Below are 25,881 nucleotides of genomic sequence, written 5' to 3' on the forward strand. Positions count from 1 at the left end.
ACGTCACGAAGCGCGAGCGCCGCCACGGCGAGCCCGCACGGCAGCGAGCGGCGGCCGGCCCGCGTCCGGAGTGACGTCACCCTGCGAGTGCCAGAACGCCTGCGCGGCATCCGGGCCTTTCCGGGCGGGGCGCGGCGGCGGCCGGGGGTTGGCGGGCAGTGCGGACGTGGCAGCCGGCGGGCGGGGGAGCGGTGCTTCCGGTGGAGCGGCGGGCCCGGCAGCCGGAAGCGGGCCCGGCAGCGGCGCCAGGAGCGGCAGGCGGCGGAGGAGGTAAGCGAGGCCGCGGGGCGCCGGGGCCGCGAGGCCCGGACGCCGCTCTCTTTCCTCCCAGGGCCGAGGCCCGGCGGGACGACGCGCGACGCCCGGCGCTACCGCAGCCAGGCGGCCTGCCGGGAGCGCAGCCCGGCGCCGTCCGCATTCGGGGCGCCCGGCGGCGGGGCCGTCCTCTGCGACCGTCGGCTGCCAGATAGGAGCCCCGGGCGCTGCGAGCCGGGCCCTGGCGCCGCCCTGGCAGCCGCTGGGCCGTGGGACGGGCGGCCGCTCCCACACGGCCCTCGTCCTGTCGGCCCTGCTTGTTGTATCTAGGCTCGTCTTGTGTCGCTGAGCCCGTGAGGGGCGGCTATCCCCGCACAGGCGGTGGAGCTTAGAGGGTGACCGTCTGTGGCCTTGAAAATGCAGGGGGAAGGTGGGGGTGGAGGTGGTGCGGCCAGAGCACGAGTGTGCTTCTAGGAGAGGCTAGGCCAGGTTTCATGTGTGCTGTTCTGTGGTGTTGGAGTTCACTTCCGTTTTTCGTGTTTTTTTTCTTTCCCCCTGAGCAGTGTTCTTTGGAATAGGATGAAAATTCCTTTGATTCCTGCCATGTGTCAGGTGTTGTCCAGTTGTGTGTCTGAGCCAACTCTGAATGTTCCTGCAGTTAAAAGGCATTGCAAAACCAACAGTGGGGCTTGTTGGGAGCTGTCACATTGTAGTTCTGCATAACCTTACTTAAACTGAGGCAGAGAAAAGTTGTTACTGAAACACAGGTGAATTACTTACCCTGACATCAGAAGTGTCTGCCACAGTTGTTAGCATTTATGTGCTAATGTAGGAATAGAGATTTCTAGTTTGATATGCAGTGTTAATTTCAGCCATTAATGTGTTAGTTTCATAAAAACATTTGTTTTTTTTCTGTTCTGAGATTCTTCACCAAATGTTTTGGAGAGATGCTAGAGAGAGAGAAATGCTATCTGACATACAACATGCAGTGCCATTTTCTGTATACAGACTGTGTGAAATCGCATCCCTACAGTGAGGTGACTTGTTGATAATGTTGTCTTGGCCTTACTCTTCATTAATATGAAGTTGTCCCAGGTCACATTGGCTTATGGGATTGATAGAAATACTATTGGCCTAAAGTTCTGTCTAAAGAGGTGATTTGCCTTCACTGTACATAAGCATTTCTATGCATTGTTGTGCAGGAAAGCTTTTCTGTGTCTGCTTCTTTCTGAATGGTACAACTTGAAGTGAATCCTTTATTACTATAGAGACACATGGAGATTGATATAAGGATTATGACTTCTTAATATGCTGAGATAGTCACTGCAAATTCTAACTGCATGGCTAAAAGCTGAATTCTAGCAGTGAACAGATGTGTAAAGGGCTTTTTCTTTGAGTTAGATGCTTGTACATCTTCGAGTGTTTTCTCTTGCCGCTGTAAGGCTAAATCTTCTTCCTGTAACACTTATCATCAGAAGGAGGGTCAAAACTCCAAGGAAAAAATAATGGTTGGGTAAGAAAGGGCAAGGTACAAAGAGTGACTAAAAATAATCAACAAGGTCTCACAGTAGAGAAAAAGGTGGATGATTGAAAATCTTTATTAGCAATGACTTGTGAAGATAAACCTTGTATTTTATGTTCAGCAAAGTTCATTGTTCACATAGAAATCACTAAATGTATGAACTGGGCAGTTAGGCATTAGGAAAAGCTAATTCTGAGCTTTTTTGTTTATTGTGAGTGGTGGGAATTGCATAATGCATGTTTGTGTAGAGGAAGTCAGAGTATAGAAGCTTTGGATGAAAAAGGTCTGTGTTACAATTTGTGTGCAGAAAGCTTGTGTAGCAGTACGGTATGTGTCTAGTCTGTTCTATATTTGCCTATTTATCCATTCTTGTAGCCTCCTTTCCAATCTTTAAACTACTTTCCAGCTTTTTCTGATTAATTGTACTTGTGCAAGGCTCACAGAAGTGAGTCAGATGACTTCACACATTGTAACATGGATGTGGAGGTACAGCTGGGGAAGAGAGAAGTCTTTCACTGTGTTTTGCTGATGTGATGTTTTCAGTGACTTTTGCTTACACTGCCTGCTTTCCAGGAGCAGTGCCCAGAACTGTGTGTCAGAATTTCTTTTCTTTTGTTTTAGCTTTTATTCTGGAAGAAGATATGTAAATCAGTGCCACCAGGAGATCTCAACAGGTTTATACACTTTTTTGATCTAAATAAAAATCTGGTGGTGATGGTAAAGGTTGGAAATAGTGGCAGACTTAAAGTTTGATCAAGAGTAAAACTTTAAGTTCCGTGTTTAACCGCTATTACACCCTTGTGGCTTAAATGTTATGTTGGACCTTCCCTGAGATGGTGAATCAGCCTCACAAAATAGTGTTGAAGGTGGCTCTTATTTAGAAGTACACAAAGTGATCACACCTTCGATGTGAACAATGATTTTTGTTTTGTCCTGAAGATTGAAGGATTTCAGGAAAGACTGGCCTCCAGAATTCTTCTCTAGAACCTGTTGTGGCACAAATTCTATAGCTATAATTCTGTAGCTGTAATCTGTCAAATACTTTTTTTGGAACTCTTTTGTGCAAATACTGAGGCTTCTGGACTTGCACTGGTATTAAATTGTAAAGCTTCGTTTTGAATAGTGGGTGTCTTACACCTCTCCTGAACTGTTAAAACAGATCTGTTTTATGGCTGTGACTCAGAATGCATGGGTGAAGAGAATGTTACTGATGGCGTAAGGAGTTGAGAATCTGCTGAGATGGAAAGACACAGCACAGCAACAACAAGCAAAAAAAAAAAAAACCAAAAAACCCCACAACTGAATTAGAGAGTCAATTCCAGTAGTGCCACTTGGATTAATTTGGACAGACATATGGGATGCATGCTGTTGTACCAGCCTGAGTGCTTCCAGCTCAATTGCCAGTCATTGACTTCCAGGGTATGAGCTTCTCTTCCAGGATTTTCTATAGAAAAACAGAAGAGGTGCTTCTTGCATCTGAAGAGTTAAATGTTGTGCGTGTGCAGAAGAAGCGACAGCTGAAGAAAAGCATGTTCCCCTTTTGAAGAGTGATCTTGGCTCCAGAGTTGAGGCTGTTGAGGTGGTATAACTGTCTCCAGAAAGTTACAGAAGAGATGCTATAAAAGCACTGTGAGTAATATTCTGAACTGGTCTTAGAGGATGCTGGCTGCCCCCTTCTCTCCCATCTTTTGGAAAGGGTTTTAATTTCTCTGTACAGAAATATTTATCATATTTCTTTCAATTCCAGCAAAATACAGAGGCCGTGTTATCCTTGTCTTTAAAAAAATAAAAATAAATAATCAGAACAAAAACCAACCAAGAACCAAGGTTCTGCTCTCCTTAGAAGGTGAAGTAAAGGGGCAGGACCCATAAGAAAAGGCTCTAGCATCTTTCTGAAGGAAAGTTGTTCTGCTGCATCCTTTAGAAAGCAGTCAAGAACTAATGAGATCCATCACCTCAGTTTCAAAAGGGAATTTTAACAGTGAATGAAACCAGAGAAAATGATGAGTTTGCAGTTTTCCATGTCTGGGGAGACTTCCTGATTGAAACTCATATGAATCACTAGTGTTGTTGCATTGTTTTTTTTATTTTTTAGTAGGCTGTAAAAACTGATCTGTAGTCTGTTTTGTTTGGATCAGAAGGAATCTAGGTGCTATTGTAAAAGCTAAGCATTTGTTCCCCATATTACTGTTTTACTATTTTTCTCCCATCGTTTTGCTGCTACTCTCCATTGGTTGTCTATTTAACAGCATACCAGTATGAATTTTAACTGTGTACTGCTGGTGTTTTGACTGAAATTTCCATGGCCATTTGCCTTTGTACAGATGAATGGATGAAAATGGCACAGAGTGGTTGCTCTCTTTCATAAGAAAATTATTTTAGTTATAAATAGTAACAGCCACTTGTCACGGTGTCCCTCTCTCCCCATCAGTGTCGATTATTTCAGCTTTCTGTATTGTAACTCATGAGTATTAATATGACATTCAGCAGCATGTTGTACTAGTATGTTTGCCTTCGTTTTCATAATGCATTACCACGTACAAATTAATATCCTCAGTATTTTCATTAAATGGAACAGGCTGCTTTCTCTCCACTTTTCCTTATCTGGAGCATGTATTTCATTCTTTCTGTGATTTTTTTTTTTTTTTTTTTTTTTTTTTTTTTTCCCCCCCCCCTTTGTGTCATAAGAAATAGAGCATGAAATCTTCCCTTTTCCCATATCTCTTCAAGCGACCAGCTTCTAATTTACATCTATATTTTTTTGGATGCAGGCAAAATGAATGCTGTTTGGTAAAAATAATGTACTGAGGGAAAAGAAACACAGATTCACTCGGTGACAACCCTTTTCTGCCTTCTCAGAGTTGAATTCTCTTGGCCTTGCCCTTTGTGGTATTCCACGTCAGTGATGAGGAAGTGTACTGCAAACCTTACATCTAGAGCAGGTTGAGCAACTGAGGTCAGTGAAGCAGCCTTGTCTGCAGCTTCAACACCAAGCTAATTCTTGAGTCTTTGTCTTCATTTCTAGCCCTCTCCTTGGTCACTGCTGTAATGGCATAGGCATTAGCTTGTGCTGTAGGGGATGTTGGGCTGTTCTGGCTGTCACAGGGACTAGCTGAAGGCTTGAGGTGCCTTTAGGGCACTCATCTGTAACTACCCAAAAGAGATGGTTCTGTTTTCCATACAATACGGGTAAATATTCTAAGACCTCTTCCTCTGGAAGATTTGCATTAAATGAACTTGTGTCTCCAAGTATTGCTGAAGAGCAAGCAAGAAGCAGATAACCCTGCCCACCCAAGTGGGAAATACTGACATTGACAGGAGGGAGTGGGGGAAGGCTGACAAGAGAATAGTTCATGATAATCAGGTAGGGTCACCTACTGAATGTGTGCTCCCATCAGGTGAAAGTGGGACATGCTTGAGTTTTTGCCCTATTGTGCAATAGGATAAAAGATTTATCTTTTCCAGCTCTGTGGTAACTGTTTGGGCAAACATGAGGTTTGCTGAGGAAAATCCACAGTGCCTCCAGAGTTCTGTAGGTACGACTTGTAAAGGGAGCCTTCATGGTTGTAGCTCAGGAGGTGTCCTGCCAGGTGCTGCTGCTTAGCCTGCAAGTCTTCCTGAGAGGAGGTCCCATTTGTAGGAACAGTGTCTGGAAGCCAAATTGCTCATGCAGAGTACAGTAAGCAGTAGTGAGGGGTAGGAAGGAGAGAAAGCAGCCTTCTTTCCTCGTAACCTTATGTTCTGAGCTGCTCAGGTTGAGCAGTCTTCAGCTGTGTTCTCACTTGCTTTGTAAGAAGAGTTGTTCTGCTTTACTGGTTGCACTGGACAGAAAATGAATGTGGGTAGGTGTGTGACTGCAGTGTGGTGATGTGAGATGCCTGCCTGGAGAGGAAGAAGTTAACCTTCAGGGGAGCTGGGAGCAGATGTGGGTCTCAAAGTCTGGGTTTCCTGGCCCTGCAGCTGCTCCAGATAGCCTGCTCTGCAGAGCTAAGTCAGAGGTGGAATGGGAAACCTCAGTATATGGCACTGACCCTCTTGCTCACTGTTGTGTTTGGAAACATTGTGGACTGATCAGAACTACTGTCATGCTTTTGTAAGTGACGCTGTGTGTTACTCTCAACAGCAAATTACTTTCAAGGATTTAAGAGAAGACTTTTTTTTTTTTCCCCCTAAACAAAAGCTCTGCACAGCTTGAAAAATAGAAATATGAAACTTCATTCATTTCATGTAATTTTCAGAGTAAGCATTTGCATGCTTAGCATTAATGTTACTGCTTAGCTAGAGGAGATAAACATGGTATGCATGTATTAAGCTAGCTGTCTTCTGTAACCAAGCAGATCATTCTGTTGTGATATGTGTTCTCCCTGTTTGGCCATGAAAGAATTTATTTGTATGTGGATGGTTCACACAGGACTGTAGTTATTTTAGTACTGTTTGTGTGTAACTGTAGTGCTTGTTGTTGAAATACTGCTTTGATGTCATCTTTCTGATAATGCAGCCATAGCGTTAGGTGGCATGCTGTATTCAATGAATAAGCAAAAGAGCTCAGGTATTTATTATCCGCTTCAGTTAAGCTGTAGATTCTGTGTTGGGATTTAACTCAGCTGGCTGATAGCTGTTGCAGCTGTATTTGTCTCCTCTGTGTTAAGATGTGATATTTATTTTCAATGAGGGAGTTCATTGTGGGATTTGGAGAAAAACGAAGGGAAAATTAGTTACTTGCTTTACCTTAACTTTGCATTTTTGTGTGAACTGTGGTCTTTCAATAACTCTCAGAACACATGTTTGTGTACATTGTTACTGTGCATGCAGTTTTACCTGAAGGGGATAGTAAGTGGCATATGGAGTGTCTGAAGGAGCCCAGGGGCTGCAAAGTATCTCTGAGAAGTAGACCATGAGGGAAGCTCCTTTCAATGAAGTCATCTGCTTGGCTCTGTGGCTTATCTGCCTGCTGGCTACCGTGGTATTCTAAGAACTGCCTCCTTGGTCTGGGGACTCCAATGTCATTTGTGGTTTTGTCTCTATGAAGTTAGAGGAGTTGGGAGTACATCTATTAGAAGGTCTCTTGCACAGCTTTTCTGAGGAACTTCCTTCCTGTCTCTGACACTGTTTCCGTTCTTTCCCTTTCATAAAGCTCCCACAGTGACGCTTCAGCCTCTGACGCTTTCCCATTTTGAACATCTGTCTTAAATGAGCATGCTGCTTGTGGAGTACTTGAGCTTTCTGAAATTTATGTGTACAGCAAGGACTTTAAGTCATTAACTGGTAAAAAATAAAGCAAAGCCCTCAAATCCTTTGTTGTCTCTTCTGGTTTCTTTCAAACAGTTCAAGAAGCAGACTGTGTGGTACTGATTTGTGTGTCACAGCAAGGAAGCATGAGCTAGTAGCACAACATGGATCTTAAAGATAAACTTGTGGAGTATTAGTGAAGTGTTACATTAAGGAATCTCTCATCTAAGTTGTTTTCTGAGTCTTGTTTGTTTGTTATAGGATCACAGAATAGCTTTGGTTGGAGGGTAACATGAAGGTGTTCTTCGAAGGGGGAAACAATTCATGAAGTGTCTCAGGAAGATTCGTAATTCTGCTTTGGAGTGGCAAATTATGAGATTTTTTTTTCCTAAGAAGCTGACCACAAGTCTAACTAGAACAGAACAGTGAATGAGTGGATTGATTGGAAACAGTTTATTAGATGATTGTTTTCTAGCTAGTTTTTGTAAAGCGTTTACCATGGAAAAACTGTGCAAGAGTAAATTACTGCTGAAGTGTTAACTTCTGTAGTATCTCAGGATCTCTAATTTCTGTGAAAGCAGTAGAGAAATTGGCTGGTTTGGTTTTATGTCTTCTAAAAGCCATTTCCTTCCCCCCTCCACTTTTTGCAGGTGAAATTAGTTTGGGGATGTGAATACAATGAGTGTAAACCAGCATACTCACGCGGGGCCTCCTTATGGGCAACCTCAGCCTGGATATCAGGGCTACCAGCAGCCTGCCTACGGAGGACAGCCATTGCCAGGGGTTCCTCACGCACAGTATGGAGCTTATAATGGTCCGATGCCAGGATACCAACAGCCAGTCCCTCCACAAGGTACTTCTCAACCAAAACATCACGATTGGTAATCTGTGAATTGTTGCGTTTACAGAATTTTTGTTTGTTTCCTATCGCTGCATTTCTGTTTCCTGATAGCAGTTATCTTCTGCACACAGCTTACGTGATGTTAAGAATCATGTTCTTTCTGTATGTGCTCAGATTATTCCTGTCACTTGTCTGACTCAGTAGGGCTTACTCTTCTCTTAACAGCTCACTTTCTTTTGAGACTGCTTTCTTTTTGTGTGTCCCTGCCCCCATGGTGCTGAAGCAACCCAATGGGGTAGTGTTCCTGAAGAGGTTATGTTGGGGGCAGCAGTGAGAGACTGTAACAGATTTGTAGCAGAGGCTGCTTTACATTACTGCATAGCAGGGTCTGTGCTCTGTCTCAAAGGATTAAAATATATAACTTTAGATAGGAAGCATGTTTGGAACTAGCTTCTTTACTATCTTTAAAAGCAACAGAAAGTTTATGGATGTGTGGGTATGCTAATGTAGTCCAGAATTCTCCTGGTTCTGCAGGATCATGTCATTTTTTTTTTAGAATGGCAAAATAAGCCTAAGCTTGTGTATTTTTTCTTTAACAAAATAGTTTGATTCTTTTTTCTTTCTGTGCTCAAATGCAAGTCTAACGTAAAAACAAAATATCCTCAAATTTTTATAAATTTAGAGTACCCAAATTCTACTGGGAGATGAATAGTGGCCTTAGCATCAGTAATGTTGTAGAAGATAAAATACTATAGCTTTGAGAAGAAGTATATCTACCTCTTAAAATGATACAGATGAATTCAGGTCCACCAGGGTAAGCACAACACAGACTCTCACTCTGAAAGGTTTTAGATTTTGGACTGTTTTCCTAAGGAAATGAGCAATATACTGCTCATGTTAATGATCTCTGTGTCGTTGCCCTTACAAAAACGCTTCGAATTTTTTGCGAAGTGGAATTTCAGCCAGACTTGATGAGGCAAATAGAGCAATCAAAATACCCACTGTCTTACTGAAACTGGCAGAAGTGGGAGGCTGAAATATATGTCCTGAGAAAGAGACTTCCAGGGGGAGCTAAATGGTTCCCCTGCTGTTTATTTTGGCTGGAGTTAGCGCAGTAGTGGAGTAGAAGAGGAGCATGTGGTATGCTGAAGAACTGGATTATTCAGTTTTGTTCCATCTTCCTCTTCTTTCCTTAATCCTCTCCCCCTCTTCCTAGGAAATCTCCTTCAGCATCACTTTTAATGAATGAGCTTTGAACTAATTTCATGGAGGGTTTAAATTTTTATAAAAGCTATGAAAATCAGCAGTGTGAGGCAGAAAGAAGCCCTGCTTCCTGGGAGTGCACAAGACAGAGCTTTGGGCACATTTGCTGCTCAGTGGATGCATCAGCTAACTAGTATTTTCCACTGCATGAAAGGAACGGGGAGGAACTGGGCTTAATTCAGTGAGAGAGAGGAGATTCAAAAAGGGCAAAGAGTGTAGATCTGTTGGTAGAGCTTTGTCTGCTCTGCTCTTTAGAACGAACAAGTTCTGACTGACAGTAGTGTGAAGAATGTTTAGGATCTTTGTGAAAAGAAACGAGTGAGCTTTTTCCATCAAAAATTACTCGCAAGATTGAAAGGCATTTAATTTTAAGGAAATTAGCTGGTTTTCTTTTGAATTGTTTACTTTGGCTTTTTTAATTTCAGAGCAGCAGAAATGTCATTCATGACTGATCAGTAAGAATGTGCCTAAAAATCCTCTAATATACATATAAACCTTTGCAAATTAAAAACAGTCTGGTATTTGTGCACCAGCAGCGATTGAGTGGTAACGTGACACTGATGGCAACATGTTGGACAACAGAGACATACTGCAGTCCTTATGTCCATCAGCAGCGTCTTGGGGAAAGGCCACTTGTGGTTTGTGGAGATGCCTCTTGGGTTTTTTTTTCTTCTTATAAGACCTCCCTTTCTAAAGATAGGAGAAAAATCCTTAACAGACTGCACAAAGGAAATCTTGTCAGGGCGCACATCTCATACCTGCTCTTGCAAATTCAGGATTTCTGTCGTTAGAGGGAGGGAATGTAAAATGCAGAGCATAAGCGTAGCAGCCAGAAGTTAACTTGCTAGTAGGTGCTAGATGAGATCCAGGTAGAAGAGAGTGACATACACATGTGGTGCACTAACAGAGCAGATAGGCGATAGAGAAAAAAGTCTCCGTCTCCATCTTTGCTGTCTTCGTCGTGGTGTTTGTTATGAGTCTTGGCAGCAAGGTCTGTTGTAACCGTATTATGTAGAGGGGAGAGAATTCAATTCAGAGATGCTAGAGTGACAGGCATTGAGAACACTGAGGGATGAAAGGAGAACTGCTGATGTTACTCTGTGGTATCAATGTAGTCGTCTTAAGGATGTGTTTGAAAAATAATAAGTAAAAAGTGCTTGGAAAACTGACTGGAGAAGTATTGGCAGTGCTTGCCATCCTTGGTCAGAGAAACTTTGCATCTGACTTATATGACAAACCCCAGCTCTAACTGACAGAAACATGGAAATGTTGTGCCAGAGGCTGAGAACTTGCTTAGAAGCAGAAGTGGAATACTGCACTGTTAGCTGAGCACAGCTTCTTCACACAGTAAAAACGCTGAAAGAACCAGGATAATTTTGCATCAGTCTTTCACTCCTGCAGTCAGCTTTTTGCTTCTAATGAGATCATGCAGTTGAAAGTACAAATACAATTGTCTGTCTACCAGTAACAATTAGGTTGCTTTTGGATTATTATGCTTAGACTTAGTTCACAATATTTACATTTGTATTAATGTTAATGTACGAGCTGTGTTGGTAACATGCGTTATGGACGGCAGAACAATGAGAGGGAGAATAAGAAAGAAGCAGTAAATGCGACATGGGTTTTTACGTACATGATACTTTCTGCACAGCAGACTGTCCTTAAGATTGGAAACACTGTCTTGGTGCTTCTCTCAGGCTTGATTTACTGGTATTCTGTCTTTCCAGGTTATTTTCCTTCCTTGGGGTTCCCTTCGAAGGGCTCTCCTGTTTCTCTCAACTCTGACACTTCTCTTGCACCTAATCTCATAGGTAAATGTGGGAGCGTTTGTGCTGTGCCACTCCTACTGTGGGGAAGGGGTGGTTCTCTTAACCATCTTCTGTGCCACATTCCAGTTCAGCAGGGTTTTTGTCTCAAGGGTGTGGGTATTCAGTTATTCAGGCAGAGGTAGATGGGGTGCTTCCTACGCTGTTTGTCAGCAGCGTTCCAGAAACACAAATACGATATGAAGAAATAGTTGTAGTGTAAATCCCTTATATCTGCAGATTCGTAGATAGAAACTGACTTGTGACTAATGTTTTGAGAAGGCTCGTTTCGAAACCTGAATTGGCCCAGAGAGTTCTGGTAGGAAGAAGCCTTAATTTTTTTCCTTTAAATGCAACAAGCAAACAAACAAATCCTATTCCCTTTGGGAAAGAATTAAAATATGAGGTCTGAAATAAAAGCATTGCAGTGAAGAAATACAAAACAAACAACATTGAAAAACAGCCAGCCAAAAAAAACCTCCCCAGCCACCAGGAATTTGGTCTTAGAAGTGAAAGGATTTTTATAACTTGGATTTTCATTTAAGGAAAAAACTTTTAGCCTTCTTGAATATAGCATGAAAGTCTTATTTGCTAGGAATAATTCTAATTCTGAAAGCTGATGCTTGAATAAGGAAATATTTTTGCTAAGTCAGCAATGAAGATGCAGAAATTAGAAACATTGCAAGAAATCATGTCATATTTTTCCCTAAAATAAGGGAAAAAATTTCTTTTTACCCTGAAAAGAAGGGTATGTTGGAAGAGCTATTTCCATCAGTGTCTTTGTTAAGAAGAGTAGGCAGTCAGAGCTGGGCCAAGTTCATGTAATCTCAGGACTTTGAATAAAATCGCTGTCACTTCCCATTATCCTGCAGTCTGCCTCTATTTTGAGGTCTGTGATGAGTAAGGACAGTATCTCAAAGGTATTGAAGAGGGACTTAAAGGTTCCTCAAGAAAAATGAATCTTAAGGGGAACAAACCACTAGATATTCATATCCCTTCAAGTAATTTTTTTTCAGTGGCTATTTGAGCAGTCTGTGCTAATGGTTAGAGAAGTGTATTTATGAGAAGGATTAGGAAAAATAAGATTTCTCAGTTGGTTTTTGGGTTTTTTTTGGAATTAAAGATGCATTTATCAAGTTGTGTGCCTGGTAAAGCTGAAAAAAAAACTGTAAACCTGTAGTTGTAGTTTGCATGCGCAGTCATATAGTTTTAATTATCAGAGCTTTTAATATAATCTTAATCAAATAGAAGCTAATTTTTTTTTTAAGTAGATGCTATAGGAAGCAGCTTACTTTGAAAAACTAGAAAGTATTCCTGCTACTCTCCAAGCTTAAGAGGCTGGAAGAATAGCCTGTGATGGTCCTTGCTAGGCTGGGCATAAAAACAGCCAGTAGAGTGTACTTTTTAAAAACTGAATCTATTCACATTACACTTAGTCTTCAAGATGGGAAAACTAACCCATAATGAATGCTAGGTTTATGTAAATACTCTCCTTCCTGCAGATAAAAACAATTAGATATTAAGGGGGAGGAACTTAACATCTTTCTGATAAGAAAACAGATGTTTTCTTATCAAAAAATAAAGATGTCTTTTGAAGGTCTTCCACAGTGCCTATTTTCTATTTAATCTGTGTGGAGATGTGACTAGTGACAATGGCTAAAATATTTGTTTTCAGTTTTGCTACTACTAACATAGTTGCATAAATAACTTGCTGCTGAGAGAGTACTGATACATTAATTTGGCCATCCAAACTTTTTCACTTTTTTCCTCCCTTGATTTTTCTTGGTAGCTATTTCAAGTTCTTATTCCTGTGAATAATTTGGTTTTTTTTTTTTTTCTGTAGGTTCAGTCAGAGCCCTTCCAACTTCCGGAGCTCCCCCTCCAGCCAGTGGAACATCTCTTCCTTCTGGCCACCAGGGGTACAGTCAGTTTGGACAAGGAGATGTGCAGAATGGGATCCCAACCTCAACAGCACCAATGCAGAGGTATATACAAGAAGAGAAAATCTTAATGCTAGGTCTCAGCCATTTGGCATTTACTTTGCTTTAGATCCTTTGTTTTTGCCGTGGTGGATGCTGACTTTTTTTTGTATCTTATTGCCCTCTCTGTTCCAGTGCTCTGCCACTCTGACAGTAAATAAATTTTTCTTTGTGTTAGTATGGAACTTCCTGTGTTGCAGTTTCTGCCTGCTTCTTTCTGTTCTGTCATTGCTTGCCACTGAAGTCCACTCGCATCAACTTGACCTTCTGCACTTCAAAATTTATAAATAGTTATGAGATCCCTCTCTTAGCAATTCTTAGCAAATCTTTTCTGGTCTGAGGAGTCCCGGGTCTCTCAGCCTTTCCTTGTACAGGAGAGGCCCTTCGTCATCTTTGTTGCCCTGCACTGGACTCTTTCTAGGAGATCCCTGTCTTTTTTGAACTGGGGACTCCAGAACTGGACACACTATTCCAGATGTGGCCTCACCAGGGTGAAGTAAAGGAGGATCGCCTCCCTTGACCTCTGCCTTGTGCTTTTTAATGCACCTGTGTTATATGTATAGACATCAGTTGACTAATCATAACCACTTCTCCAAAGTTTTTCTTTTTCCATAAATAATTTCCTGGTTGCCAGAATCTGTCTTGTTTGGAAACAATTGCTTCCACGTAGTAGATGTGTTTGGTTCCTTGACAGCGTGAACTGAAATGGAATTAACAGAAAATTTAATTAGCTTTAGACATAGAATTTGTGTTTTAGGAACCAACAGATATTTATGATGAAAAAGATTCAGATCTGTGTGGGGTGTACGTAATTATTTTTAAGAAACTTAACAACAGTGCTTAATTTATACTTCATGTAAATTATTGTCTAGTATTTATATGCTAGAACAACTTTTTAATGGCATGGAGAGCTGTAACTGTTTGCATAAGGAATATCAGTGAAATTTCTCATCTCCCCTTCTCAGGCCGCCTGCTTCTCAGCCGTTCCTGCCAGGCTCAGCACCTGCGCCTGTCAGCCAGCCATCTACGTTCCAGCAATATGGTCCCCCTCCATCCAGTGTACAGCAGCTCAGCAATCACATGGCAGGGATGACGATTGGCAGTACTTCAATCTCTGCTCCTCCCCCAGCTGGACTGGGATATGGTGAGGTTTTCTGGCTGTAGAAATGTGATTGCTTTCAATTTGTGCTAGTTATTTATTAAGTTTTGCTCTTGTCAATGATTCACTGCCATATGTTGATGGAGATTATCTGAATGTTGATATCTGCCATTGTAAACAGTAGTTTCCTTGGCTGGTGATATCATCACTGGGGAAAAAAGAGCTGATATTACTGCAGAGTCAGTGCAGGAAGTATTACAGGACACAAGGAGGAATATTGTTATATTCTTTAATCATATTACTAAATGAATCTGTGTGTGACACACAGAAACATCTACATGTATGTGAGCTGAGAGTCTACATTCCTTGTCACTCAGCTCCATCAAAAAATAATAATAATAAGGAAGGGGGAGAGTTTTCAGATCCCTTAGAGTAATGTTCACTTAAGGTTTTTATGTTGGTACTGGAATGTCCATCTGAAGGTGAAAGCGGTAGATCAGTTTAGATAATTGTGAGTGAAGGAGTACTGTTTGAATTGTTTTGAGTTTGGAATTAATTTTCTAGAGGAAATCAGGAAGAAAAAAAAATGATAGTAATGTGTTTTCTTATTAGGTCCCCCAACATCGGTTCCCCCGGTCTCAGGGAGCTTCAGTGCAACAGGATCTGGTCTCTACACACCGTACACTGCGAGCCAAGGACCCCCTCCTCCCAGTGTGCCTCAGGGTCTTCCTTTGGCACAGCCTCCCTTTTCTGGTCAACCAGTACCAACTCAGCGCTTACCTACTGAAGTCCCTGGTTTTGCTCCGCCTCCGTCTTCTACGGGGATTGGACCTTCCTCTTACCCTCCTTCCACAGGTGCCCCAAGGCTGCCTCTCATGCCCGGCCCACCGCTGTCTGGGCAGACAGTTGCTGGACCACCGATGTCCCAGCCTAATCATGTGTCCTCACCACCACCCCCATCAACTCTGTCAGGGCCTCACCCAGGGCCTCCCATGAGTGGCCTTCATGGACCACCTCCACCCACTCATCCTCCTCAGCCAGGATATCAAATGCAGCAGAACGGTGAGTGTTCCTAAAGTAGAAGTTGTTTGTTAGATGTATTCTCTGTGTGCTACAGAGAAATGGATTGCAGGTTTGTAACTTGGAAACTTCTGGCTAGAGTTCAAAGCTTTGCTCTTGTTTCTCTCTGATAAAGGACAAATCCAAGATAAACAGTAGTATTTACCATTCTAAGCTATTTGTTTTACGGGTTTTAATCCAGTGATATGAAATGACCTCATGAAGTTTAAAAAACAAAACAAAACAACAACAACAAAAAAAAACAAACAGAAGAAGTTACCATACGTTAACCTATTACTGTGACTTCAGGCAAGTCAAAACTACCTGAGAGTTCTTTGCACAACTTAGTTTATGGCACTGTGGGGTCATCCACTAACTCTGTGGCTGTTCTGTGTGTAATTTTTTTTAGGCAGCTCTGCAGAATGTTGACAGTACACATCTTAATACATATTTTAATCCTGTTATTTTGAAAACAGTTATGTTGGTCTTAACCATGTTTCTTTAAGTCTGATTTTAAGGAGGGCTGTGTCAGCTTACTGAATCACTGGTTGAGATATACTGAGCTAAAATACTGAGAAAAACTTAATCCTAATTATCTGGAAAGCGTGTAGGATTCTTGTTATTTTTATGATGACAGAATGAATGGGAAGTGCCTAATGAGGAACTGCCTTATGTTAGCAGTTATTTAATTTATTGTTCCTTTCTTGCAAGGTTCCTTTGGACAGGTGAGGGGCCCCCAGCCAAACTATGGCGGAGCCTATCCAGGCACACCAAATTATGGAAGTCAGCCTGGACCACCACCACCAAAACGCTTGGATCCAGATTCAATTCCTAGCCCTGTAAGCTTACTTTGTTCTTAAGTGTGAACTTTTCTGTAATGTCTTTACTCTAAACAAAACTGACAGAGACCAAAGCTGAAAGCAGGTTTCTTGTTCCAAAGAACAACAGTCTTTTTTTTTTTCCTGCTTTCTTTTCTCTATTATATCCAGCTTCTGTCACTTGTTATGAGTAAGCCCAGAAGCACTTTTTCCCTTGACAACTGGAGAAAGACACTGCGTATACGTATCACTGCTTTAATTCCTCAGGGCTTTTTTGGTACTATGTTACATTTTAGGAATCCTTGAGGGCTTAGATTAAGCTTGCTTCATCATTTCTGAATTCTAACTTAATTACTTTCCAAGGTGAACTAACTGCTGGTAGGTAGCAATCTATGAACTGCATGATCGAAGCTTGAACTAAGGTTCACAGGAGATGATTGTAATGTTTTTTCTTTTCCTATTGCCTGGTTAGTTTTCTTTGGATCATAAAGTCAGGATGCTACTTCAATCAAACATGGACAGCTTCACAAATTAGGATTATTTTTTGAAATGGAGGTTCTGAGGAAAAGGCGTGCGATGGTGTGCAATGGCTAGCAGTGATGTGTAATATTAAGCCTGGATGTGCTATTGCCACTGGTCTGCTGTACTTTCCTTCCACAGCTCCTGGTGCTGTTACTGTCTCAGAAGGCCGCAACTGTTTGGTAACAGGGAACTTTTCCATAGCAGTGATTACAACTGGTTCTTAAAAACTCCAAAAAGAATTTCGTTTTGAGTTACAGCTGAGATCTTTATTGCTGCTATTCAGAAGTTACTGCTTTCAAAAAAGATGATCTATTTAGACTTCAGGTTTATATAAGGCTTAGGACTAATTTTTTTCATCGAGAATAAGAATGTATAATGCTTGTCAGCTTCTTTTTTCCCCACTAAATGAGATCTCAGATGGCTTTTATCAGTTACCTTCATTTCAGCATGTTCTTGAAACATAAATTCCCAATTTCTAACCAAAATGAGCACGTGAGCTACTACATCTGATAGCAGTGTGTCTCAGTATCACAGCAATACTGACTTTTGGGGTTGGTGTACGTTGCAGAAGCTGATGTGTTTCTTGTTGCATGAGTGAATGTCCAAATATATCTAATTGCAGTGCTTCGAGTTTGAGTAGAGAGAAGTAACATTGTTACTTTTTATTATTCTCTTCCCTTTCTTTTTCTTTTCTTTTTTTTTTTTTTTTGGTGGCACTCTTTACTTTTTATTTATATGCATATTTTTTTAAAAAAGCAACTTAATGAGCTGCCACCCCAGCAGAAACCCAGACACAGAATAGACCCAGATGCAATTCCTAGTCCAGTAAGTGCTATATATATGTCAACTGTGGTCTGTGTTGGTGACCATCTGTGCATGCATGGAACCTGAACTTCACCTCATTAACCCTTCATCACTAATCCTATATCCTTTCCTTGCTATGTCCTGCTTGCCTTATGAAAATGAGTATAACACCACGAGAGGTTGTTAAAGTCTCTTCTGTGATGTTTGGTGAGGCAATAGAAAGTAGACTGTTTCAGAAACAGATCATGAAGAATGTCTCCCCTTCACTTTATCTGTTCCTTAAAATACAGATTACATGGCATTTGAAGTGTTAAGTCATCAGTGTAATTGTCTGTGTAGTGTGTTCCATGTTAACATGCACACCTTATGAGCCTTTGTAGCCACGTGTTTTACCATTTCTGAGCAGAATTTGGTTACAGTTCTTGTTGATAGCAATACGGGGCTAATGCTTTGAACTGCTACAAGTGAGGAAACACTGTTTTCTTTTGATGTTACTTGCTGATGTAAATCTTCTAGTTGACTGCTATGAAGCATGGGGAGCTAGAAACATTCTTTCATTATCTGTGCTAATTTGTAACCATTATATTTTGAATTTGGAAATACAATGGTTGTGTCTTGAGAAATTTATCTGAAGACAAAGCAGCTACCTTTTGCGCTGGAAGGAGAAAAAACAATTACCCTTGTACCAGTTCTTCCTTGTTTAGCTGAATTTGGTCATAGAACAGCTACAAGCTGTGAGGTCATCGATGTCAATCAGTCTGTAGACTTTTGAGATGGAACTCGATTTAAGTGAGAGAAGTCTGATGCTGTGGGTGGTGTTTTTTGTGGCAACTTGGAATCTGTACTGAAAGGGTGGAAGTTCTGCTGTGCACAGTTCCACGTTTCACAGTTCAATCGAAGATACAGGTGGTGGCAGAATAAGATCAGAAGAATTGCTAGTTTTAATTTTTGATTCAAGCACCAATATAGTAAAGGTAGTTAAAACTACGTAAGAACAATCTTCTGTTCTTATGCAAAGTTCAACAGGTATTTGAGTCAATTAAAACTGTTCAGTGCTTTTCTCTGTAGTACATTTGTATTAATTTCAAAATTGTAATTCTAATAAAAATGAAAACTTTCACTTGTTTTGTGAAGTTTAAGCCTGAATCATTGATAACTCTCTATCGAAACTTCACTTTCCGCATCTCCAAAAAGCACCATGAACGTAACAGCAAGGAAAAGCCAGGTCATCTATACAGCTTCAGCCTGAGACTAAAATAAGCTTCTGATTTTAATTTGGCTAAGATCAGTAAAAAAGGAATACTAGCAAAAGTTCCTTTCTTGATCTAAATTTCTTTCTTGAGTTCAGATCAGATCATAGCACACGAAGTATACTACTGTTCAAAATACTTGGGAAAATTGTGTAACTTCAATGTTATTTGTTAGTCATTCAATATTATCTGAAATCCAGCTGAGAGGTGACTGCTTGGTAAAACTTATTTGCTTTAGACTTGTTACTTTTTTAGAGCTAGTGACGTTTGCCTCAGGTTCCCTTTCCACTGCCTTGCAGATGCAAATTTTTGGTTATTCAAGACTCCAAAGATTAATTCAGTGTGTTCCATTGTAGATCCAAGTGATTGAAGATGACAGAAGTAACCGTGGATCAGAACCATTTGTCACTGGAGTGAGAGGGCAGGTCCCACCTCTCGTTACTACCAATTTCCTGGTCAAGGATCAAGGTAAAATGACCAATCCACAGCCAAAAAATGTTGCCCAGGGCAGGTTCCTGGGAGCAGCATAAGCAGCAGGTGAAGCTTTTTCTGTGGAACTATATATCATGATAGCTCAGAATTGAAATTTACCAGCAATATTGTTGGAATTCATCTGAAAACAGCATATAAGTGGGATGTCATTTGGTCCATGGATTTCATAGAGAAAGAATATTCCAACTTTATTTCCTACACTTTTTTGGAGTTTTTAAACTCCCTTAAAACTTCAGAGTCCAACTCTATGGTTGGATGCTTCTCTTCTCAGCCGGACTTGGGAAAAAAAAAAAGAAAAAAAAAAAATTAGGAATGTCTGAGTTGAGATTTTTGCCCATACTGTGATTTACTCTGCAGAAAGAATGGAACAGTAATTTTTTTTAGAGGTTTAAATTTGAGGCTTAGGTGGAGTCAAATTTGCTTGGTTTGATTTTTGGGGCTTATATTATGCAGTGTTAATCATAAAGATGCATTCAGTTTGGAATTGAGTGTTATGTAATTATGGAATTAAGTTTATGTAATTCTTGTGGTTTCCTTCCAAGTCAGGATATTCATTCTTTCACTTGGTGATTCTGTAGTGCAGAAAGAAGGGTGAATTTGTTTGCTGGGCATGTGTCTGTGTCCACCTGCTTGTTTGTAATGTGAAATTTCACTGCACAAGAATCGGTAAAGAATGAATTTCATGTGGGATTTAAGTACATAACATTAAAATATGCAGTTGCATATGAAACTAGGAACTGTGTTTTATTTCTTTTTATCAAAGGAAAATAGGGATGTTGTCTCCTTCCTTTTGTCAAAGCTTTAATGAAGATGTATGATCCTCTGTTCACTCAGTCCAGTGTTTTCTAATAGATGTTTTTTGCAGAGTATCATCTGTATTTTAAAGCCTCAAGTACAATCTTAAAGTGTACTTGATATAAATGAATCTCAAAGCACACTGATGGTCATCAAGATATCCTGTGACCAACTAAGTGAAGCTGAGAAACCAGAAATTTGCACGTGCAAAATGATGATCACAGCAGAAATATTTATTGAAGCAAAGTATTATGTATTTTGAGGATCAAATTCCATTTATAGAGAAATAGTCTTCAGCACAGCTGAAGCTATCTTGATTTCTGTTCTTGAATATAAACTTGTTCTGAAATTTGTCAGGATTTGTTCCTTTGTTCTCCAGGTAACGCAAGCCCCCGCTATATACGATGCACATCTTACAATATTCCCTGCACCTCAGATATGGCCAAACAGTCCCAGGTTCCTCTAGCTGCTGTCATAAAGCCGCTTGCTACTCTACCCCCAGAGGAGGTGAGAGCTGTATGCAGTTACACATGTACTGTATGCTGTCTGAACTTGTCAGGGGAGTGTCGTTCCTTGTTCACGTTTAACAGATGCCTTGTTTAAATTTCAGCAGTAGATGTGTTTAAGTAAGGAGAGCTGGGTAGATGTTGCTTGTTCTGTAAATATGCAATAGAGAAGCAGAAAAGTGTTGTGTTCAAAATGTTTAGTGTTTTGATTGCCATGCTAATTTCTGCTATTTTTTTTTTTTATAGTAAGTGTCAAGCATTACTCTGACCAAATGACCAGAATGCTAGGATGTTAACAAATGCATGCACTTGCAATTATTTCAATTTCTTTCCTGGCCTGTGATATTTAGATTGTTACTAATCACTGACATTAAGTGTTGCCTGGGGTATCAAGTTGTGGAATTGGATGAGAGTGTATCAAGTAGCACTCATTAAGCTAATGTTGTGTACATGCACAGCACTGTGTGGATTAATTGACAGTGCAAGACTGAGCACCGGGTTCTGCTGAACTGTGCTTGAATTTCTGCATTCATTCTGTGCAGCCCTTTCTTCTAGCTGTAATAAGTGACTGGTTACCTCTTCTACCCACTCCATCTGGGGAGATAAAAGCTCCAACAATATTGGAGCTAGAAACTGTATTAAAAATATTACAAATACTGTGGTTACTGTGTAGCATTAGCTTACTTAGGGCAGTGACATAAAGACAAATAAATAAACTTGTGAAGTTTTAATCTAAATTTGCAGTATTCTGTGCCTTGTTAAACTTAACTTTAGCATCTCCTAAGGCAAGGAATGTCCTCTGGAGTTTAAGGGTAGGGATTATTTCATTTTATTAATCTTCCTAAACTGTTATTTAGATTTTGAAAATTGATTTGTGATAAAGCTGAATTGTGAAATTAATGCCTGCATTTCAATGAGGTTTAAAAGGAGCACAAGAAGTGAATGCTGTCTTGTTGTGCCTGCAGGTTTCTCCAACAGGATGGCATTCACCTCTTGTGCTCCTTTTAGTTACAAACCACTGCTTAACAGCTCTATGGTGTATTTAGGCTTTGGACAAACACTTCTGATACCCAGGGGAAAAAAAACTCATCTAGGATCAGAAAATTGTTCTGGAGACTGGTTAGCTTCCATCACTGGAAAGTTATTTATGACAAGGGCAAGCTCCCTGTGAAGGGGGCCGTTATGACGCATGAAGGCTCAGCTGTTCAGAGGAGTAAGACTGTAAAGAAAGCTAAAGCTTAACGTATCAGTAGTGAGAGGATACGTAAGACTGGTGAGAATGCAGTGTTTGGATAAATCTAGGATCTGCAAAATACAGGACCTGATTGTGAAATTACACAGCCTTTGTCCTGTGCTAATGCACAGTTTACATAGCAAATCTTAAGACTCCATAAGAAGAAACTCTGCCTTCTGGGAATAAGTGGTTAATAACAAGTTATATAGAGTAAGACATGTTTACAGCACCCTTGCATTTTTGGGTGGACAGAGGCTGAAGAAAAGGCTTTGGAAGCGCAATACCAACATTGCTGGCAATAATAAAACTTGAAATCTGGTTTCCTCTGAGGAGGTCAGCCTGGGTAGGATCTGGGAAACTGGTCACAGAGCCATTGTATCATCAATAAACGACCCCTGGAGTTGAATGAGAGCAGGGTCTGTGTCATGAAGAGGAAGAAAGTGCTTGTGTTGTTTGTTTGACTCATGCTCATAAAATATGTTCTTGTACAAGAACAGTGAGAGGTTTAGGGAGACTGAAAGAATGTAAATTGGGACACCGTTAGTGTCATGTAAGTTAAAAGTAAGCAGTTACACCTACTGTGCTAGATTCTTGATTATTTTGAAAGGTATGGTAAACTGTGAATACAGATCATAGCTTCCAAAATTTATTAATCATTCTACAGGGAGTCTTCCTCATTCTGTGACTGAGAAGCTGCACAGGTTGCCAAACATCTTAACATGTTTGTGTCAAAACAGATTGTTTTGTCAGTGATGGTTTAAAAATGGTTTGCTACACAGCAGTTTTAAAGGACTTGCTATATAATGGGGTCAGGGCAAGCAAAACTGACAGATATGCTTCAATTCATGGTGATCTTCAAGAATCAATGTGATCAGTTTAGAGTTTTGAAGTTAGTTTAGATGCTTTAAATTCTTAAATATGTGGAATGCAATCACTGACTTCTACTTCTTTAATCTTGCTCTTTGTGAAGGGGAAATATAAGAGGTAGAGAATTATTTTTAAAAAACAAGAAGTAAAAAATAAAATAAAATTGTGCTTACTCCTGTGATGTTATCACAGCTGTTATTTGCATAACTTCAGTCTTCTGTGTTCATCTGAGATCCATTCATGCTGTGAGTGTGGCACTCCTGCTCTTCAAGCAAGCTACTATATAAGGTAGTGCAGGACCATGCAGCAGTACTTGTTTGTGTCAAAGTAGGATAGCCCATTAGTGACTGCAGCCCACAAGGGAACTGCTGTGTTGAGAGATTGAGTTGAAAAACATTTTTGAAATACTTGTTCAGGCTTCCTCTGTGTTCTCTCCCACAGCTGCTGAAATGCTAAATCCTGTACAATGTACAGGGAAATTGTCTTAAGCTCTGCAGTATGTGTGGTCAATTTTATTTGTAATCATATGACCTTTCTTTTTGTTTTCCCTGCTTGCACAGACCCTTCCTTATTTGGTGGACCATGGAGAATCTGGTCCTGTCCGATGCAATAGGTGCAAGGCCTACATGTGCCCTTTTATGCAGTTTATTGAGGGCGGAAGGAGGTTCCAGTGCTGTTTCTGCAGCTGTGTCACTGAGGGTAAGGTTTCTTCTGAAAACCAGACTCTGGGCACTGTTGATCTTTGAACAAGATTCAAAGCGATGAATCTTAATTGTGTTACAGTGATTTATAATGTATGCTGTGCTTTAGCATATCTACTTTTGGGAAAACAACCACCAACTCCCCCCCCCCTAAAAAAAGTTCAATATTCAGTTCAGAAATGATGCTCAAATTAAGTAGGTGCTTATTCGTTGCAGCATTATTGCTGCAACTTTGGAACATGAAATACTTGTTGCATGATGTATAGCGTTTTGAGAAATTATTTGTGGTACTGAGATTAACCTTCAGACAGTAGCATGAATTAGGATTTTTTTTCTTGCAAAGCCTCTTTGGACACTATCTGGAGGTGAGATTGCAGGTAGATCTGCTGTGGCTGGATAGGAGTGTTCAGTATATGCCAGTCAGTATTTGTTGTTGTTCTAAATCAATATAAAGCACGTTCCCTCTTAAGCAGAAGCGGCTGTGTGCTGTTTGTGGGCTGGCATCTGTGGGTTTGTTTTGTGTGGACAGTGGAAATGCAGGGTGCAGCAGCATTGATTTTGAGGGTTTCGTTTGGTAGCACTGCTGGCTTTTGTTCTCATCACCTCAGTTACTCTGCATAACATGTCCATGGCAAACCAAAATAGGAAGTTGGCTGAGGCTGGAAATGGCTGGTTTAAGAAACAAACAAGAGAAACTTTTATGGTGATTTTTCATAGCCCATGTGCATTCTCTGACACTGTGCACTCAGCAGCTTTAAGAATGGCTGTACCTGCAACAACTGAGCAGCTGTAGAAAAGGGAAGGAAGCTCAGAGGCAGCCAATGAAAGAAATGCTGTGGAAGTATAATGTAGTTGTACCTAATACTTCAGAACAATCCCTATTTTCAGCATTAAAAAAAAAAAAAAATCAGCTTGTACTGAGTGTATACTTGGAGAGTAGAGAGTGATCTCTTTTTTTATATATACACAGTTTTAATGGTATCACTTTGTTTTGAACTGATGAAATTTTGAGTGGTTTGAGTAACTCATAGCAAAAGGAGTGGCTCAGTTTTTGGTGTGCCTAAACAGAATCAGTAATATTGAAGCCTACAGTTTGCATCAGATTCTATTGCAAGTCATTCTTTACTGCTTTTACAAGACTGGTATTTTTTCCTTTGGACTAAATCCTTCAGAAAAATCCAAAGAGCATGTTGCAATGATCTTTCTGATATGAAATGCAAAATGAGAATGTAAAGGAGATTAAAGAAAAGCACAGTGGTGACTATACAGCATGCCAGTTTGTGCATAAGACAAACTAGAAGCAGTTCATCTGTATCTGTTGGATTTAATGACATTCTTAATTGGAGCAGTGATTCTTGTAATGCTTGCAAACTAGCTAGTTTTCCTGAAGTTTCATCTGAACCAGCTGTTGTCACATTAGCTCTCTAGCAGCAGTGTTTATCATGGTCACATCTCTGAAGTTGCTTTTTTTCCCCCAGTGCCAGCTCACTACTTCCAGCATTTGGATCATACTGGAAAGCGAGTAGATTTCTATGATCGACCTGAGTTATCACTGGGTTCATATGAGTTTCTGGCAACAGTTGACTACTGCAAGGTACAGTATGTGTTTATTACTGTATTTTTGTTTTGCTTTTAAATATAAAGCAACTTTTCCATGACTGTAATAGTATTTTGTTATAGCTGCCTCTGTCATTCTCTTCTGGAGCTATATAACCACTTACAGCTGGGATATGTTTTGTCACCATAGCAATTCTGCAGGAGAAAGTGTCTCTATTTTTTTGGGGCACAAGGAGAAGGTAAAAGAGGTTCAAGAAGAATGCAGTAATAGTGATGATATGATGTGCCACTTGGTATGGAAAATGACCTTTACCTGTTGAAATTAAATTTCAGCTACTGCCATAGTTGTTAAAAACACAAGAATAGAATGGAAATACGTATTATTAGAGCTATCTCACTTTTGATTGAAGACTTAAATCCTAACTAACTTCTGAGGGTGACATCTGTGCAGTGCATGTTAAAGCAACTTAGAAAAATAGATACCTAAATGTTGCAATTCTACACTAGTTACCTTCTGATGCTTCAGGTTTAGTGAAAGGAAAATCCATTATGTTGCAATTAACAGCTTAGGATACATTTTTAAGTCAAATGAGATGTGGTCTTCCTGGCTCTTCTGAAAATTCTGGTTTCCTTTTTTTCTATGTGCTTTCCTTTCAATATGATCTACAGACTTCAGAAAGCTGTTCTTTTCCCAAAGTAGGCTTGATATATAAGTAGAAGGGAAAGGTTGCAGCTCCTGGAGGAAAATGTTTTGCTCTGTATTGAAGAAATCATCTAGAGCAAGTCCTAGACAAATTCCAGGGTCTTAAACTACAGGAGATGTCACACTCTACTTTCACTGTCTGTCCTGAGTTGTGGTTATGCTGCTGTTCACAGAACAAAATCTGTCAGGGACATGTAACACTGATCTGTTTCAAGCGTAGAGTGCTTACCCAACTTTGTTAGTTGGACACGGATGGAAAGTGATCTGAAGAAACAATTGCTTTTCATGGGTGGAATATACATGAAAGTTATTAGAGTTTGGGCCAGCATTCATTTGTTCATGTTACAGAGCTATTAGATGAACTTAATGTGATTTCTTTCCCCCTCTTCCACAGAATAACAAGTTTCCCAGTCCACCTGCTTTCATTTTCATGATTGATGTGTCTTACAATGCTGTGAAGAGTGGCTTAGTGAGACTAATATGTGAAGAATTAAAGTCAATCCTAGATTATCTGCCCAGGTAAGGTACATTGTAAATTGTTGTATCCAGTCCAAATGGAGGAAACTTACTTTCTCCCTTG

General features: G+C 40.4%; 1 protein-coding gene across 4 annotated transcripts in view; it reads left to right on the plus strand.

Annotated features, from left to right (window-relative positions):
- The first annotated feature begins 210 nt into the window (after positions 1–210).
- Positions 211–25,881, plus strand: part of SEC24C (SEC24 homolog C, COPII coat complex component) — a 34,185-nt gene continuing 8,514 nt past the window's right edge. Inside the window, exons 1-13 of one of the 4 annotated variants that reach the window (XM_042817892.1) lie at positions 2,969–3,406; positions 4,637–4,733; positions 7,657–7,859; positions 10,838–10,921; positions 12,759–12,900; positions 13,860–14,038; positions 14,606–15,055; positions 15,764–15,891; positions 18,803–18,914; positions 20,113–20,240; positions 22,901–23,039; positions 24,520–24,635; positions 25,696–25,820. In XM_042817892.1, coding sequence (XP_042673826.1) covers positions 7,685–7,859; positions 10,838–10,921; positions 12,759–12,900; positions 13,860–14,038; positions 14,606–15,055; positions 15,764–15,891; positions 18,803–18,914; positions 20,113–20,240; positions 22,901–23,039; positions 24,520–24,635; positions 25,696–25,820 — 1,778 coding nt within the window. In that variant the 5' untranslated portion in view covers positions 2,969–3,406; positions 4,637–4,733; positions 7,657–7,684. Of the gene's footprint in view, positions 271–2,968; positions 3,407–4,570; positions 4,734–7,656; positions 7,860–10,837; positions 10,922–12,758; positions 12,901–13,859; positions 14,039–14,605; positions 15,056–15,763; positions 15,892–18,802; positions 18,915–20,112; positions 20,241–22,900; positions 23,040–24,519; positions 24,636–25,695; positions 25,821–25,881 lie in introns of those variants that run through there. The other 3 variants (XM_042817890.1, XM_042817891.1, XM_042817893.1) reach the window with 3 other exon arrangements.

This window comes from Centrocercus urophasianus, unplaced genomic scaffold (assembly GCF_019232065.1).
Source record: "Centrocercus urophasianus isolate 14NV4802_14NV808 unplaced genomic scaffold, USGS_Curo_1.0 seq_17, whole genome shotgun sequence".
NCBI lineage: Eukaryota > Metazoa > Chordata > Aves > Galliformes > Phasianidae > Centrocercus > Centrocercus urophasianus.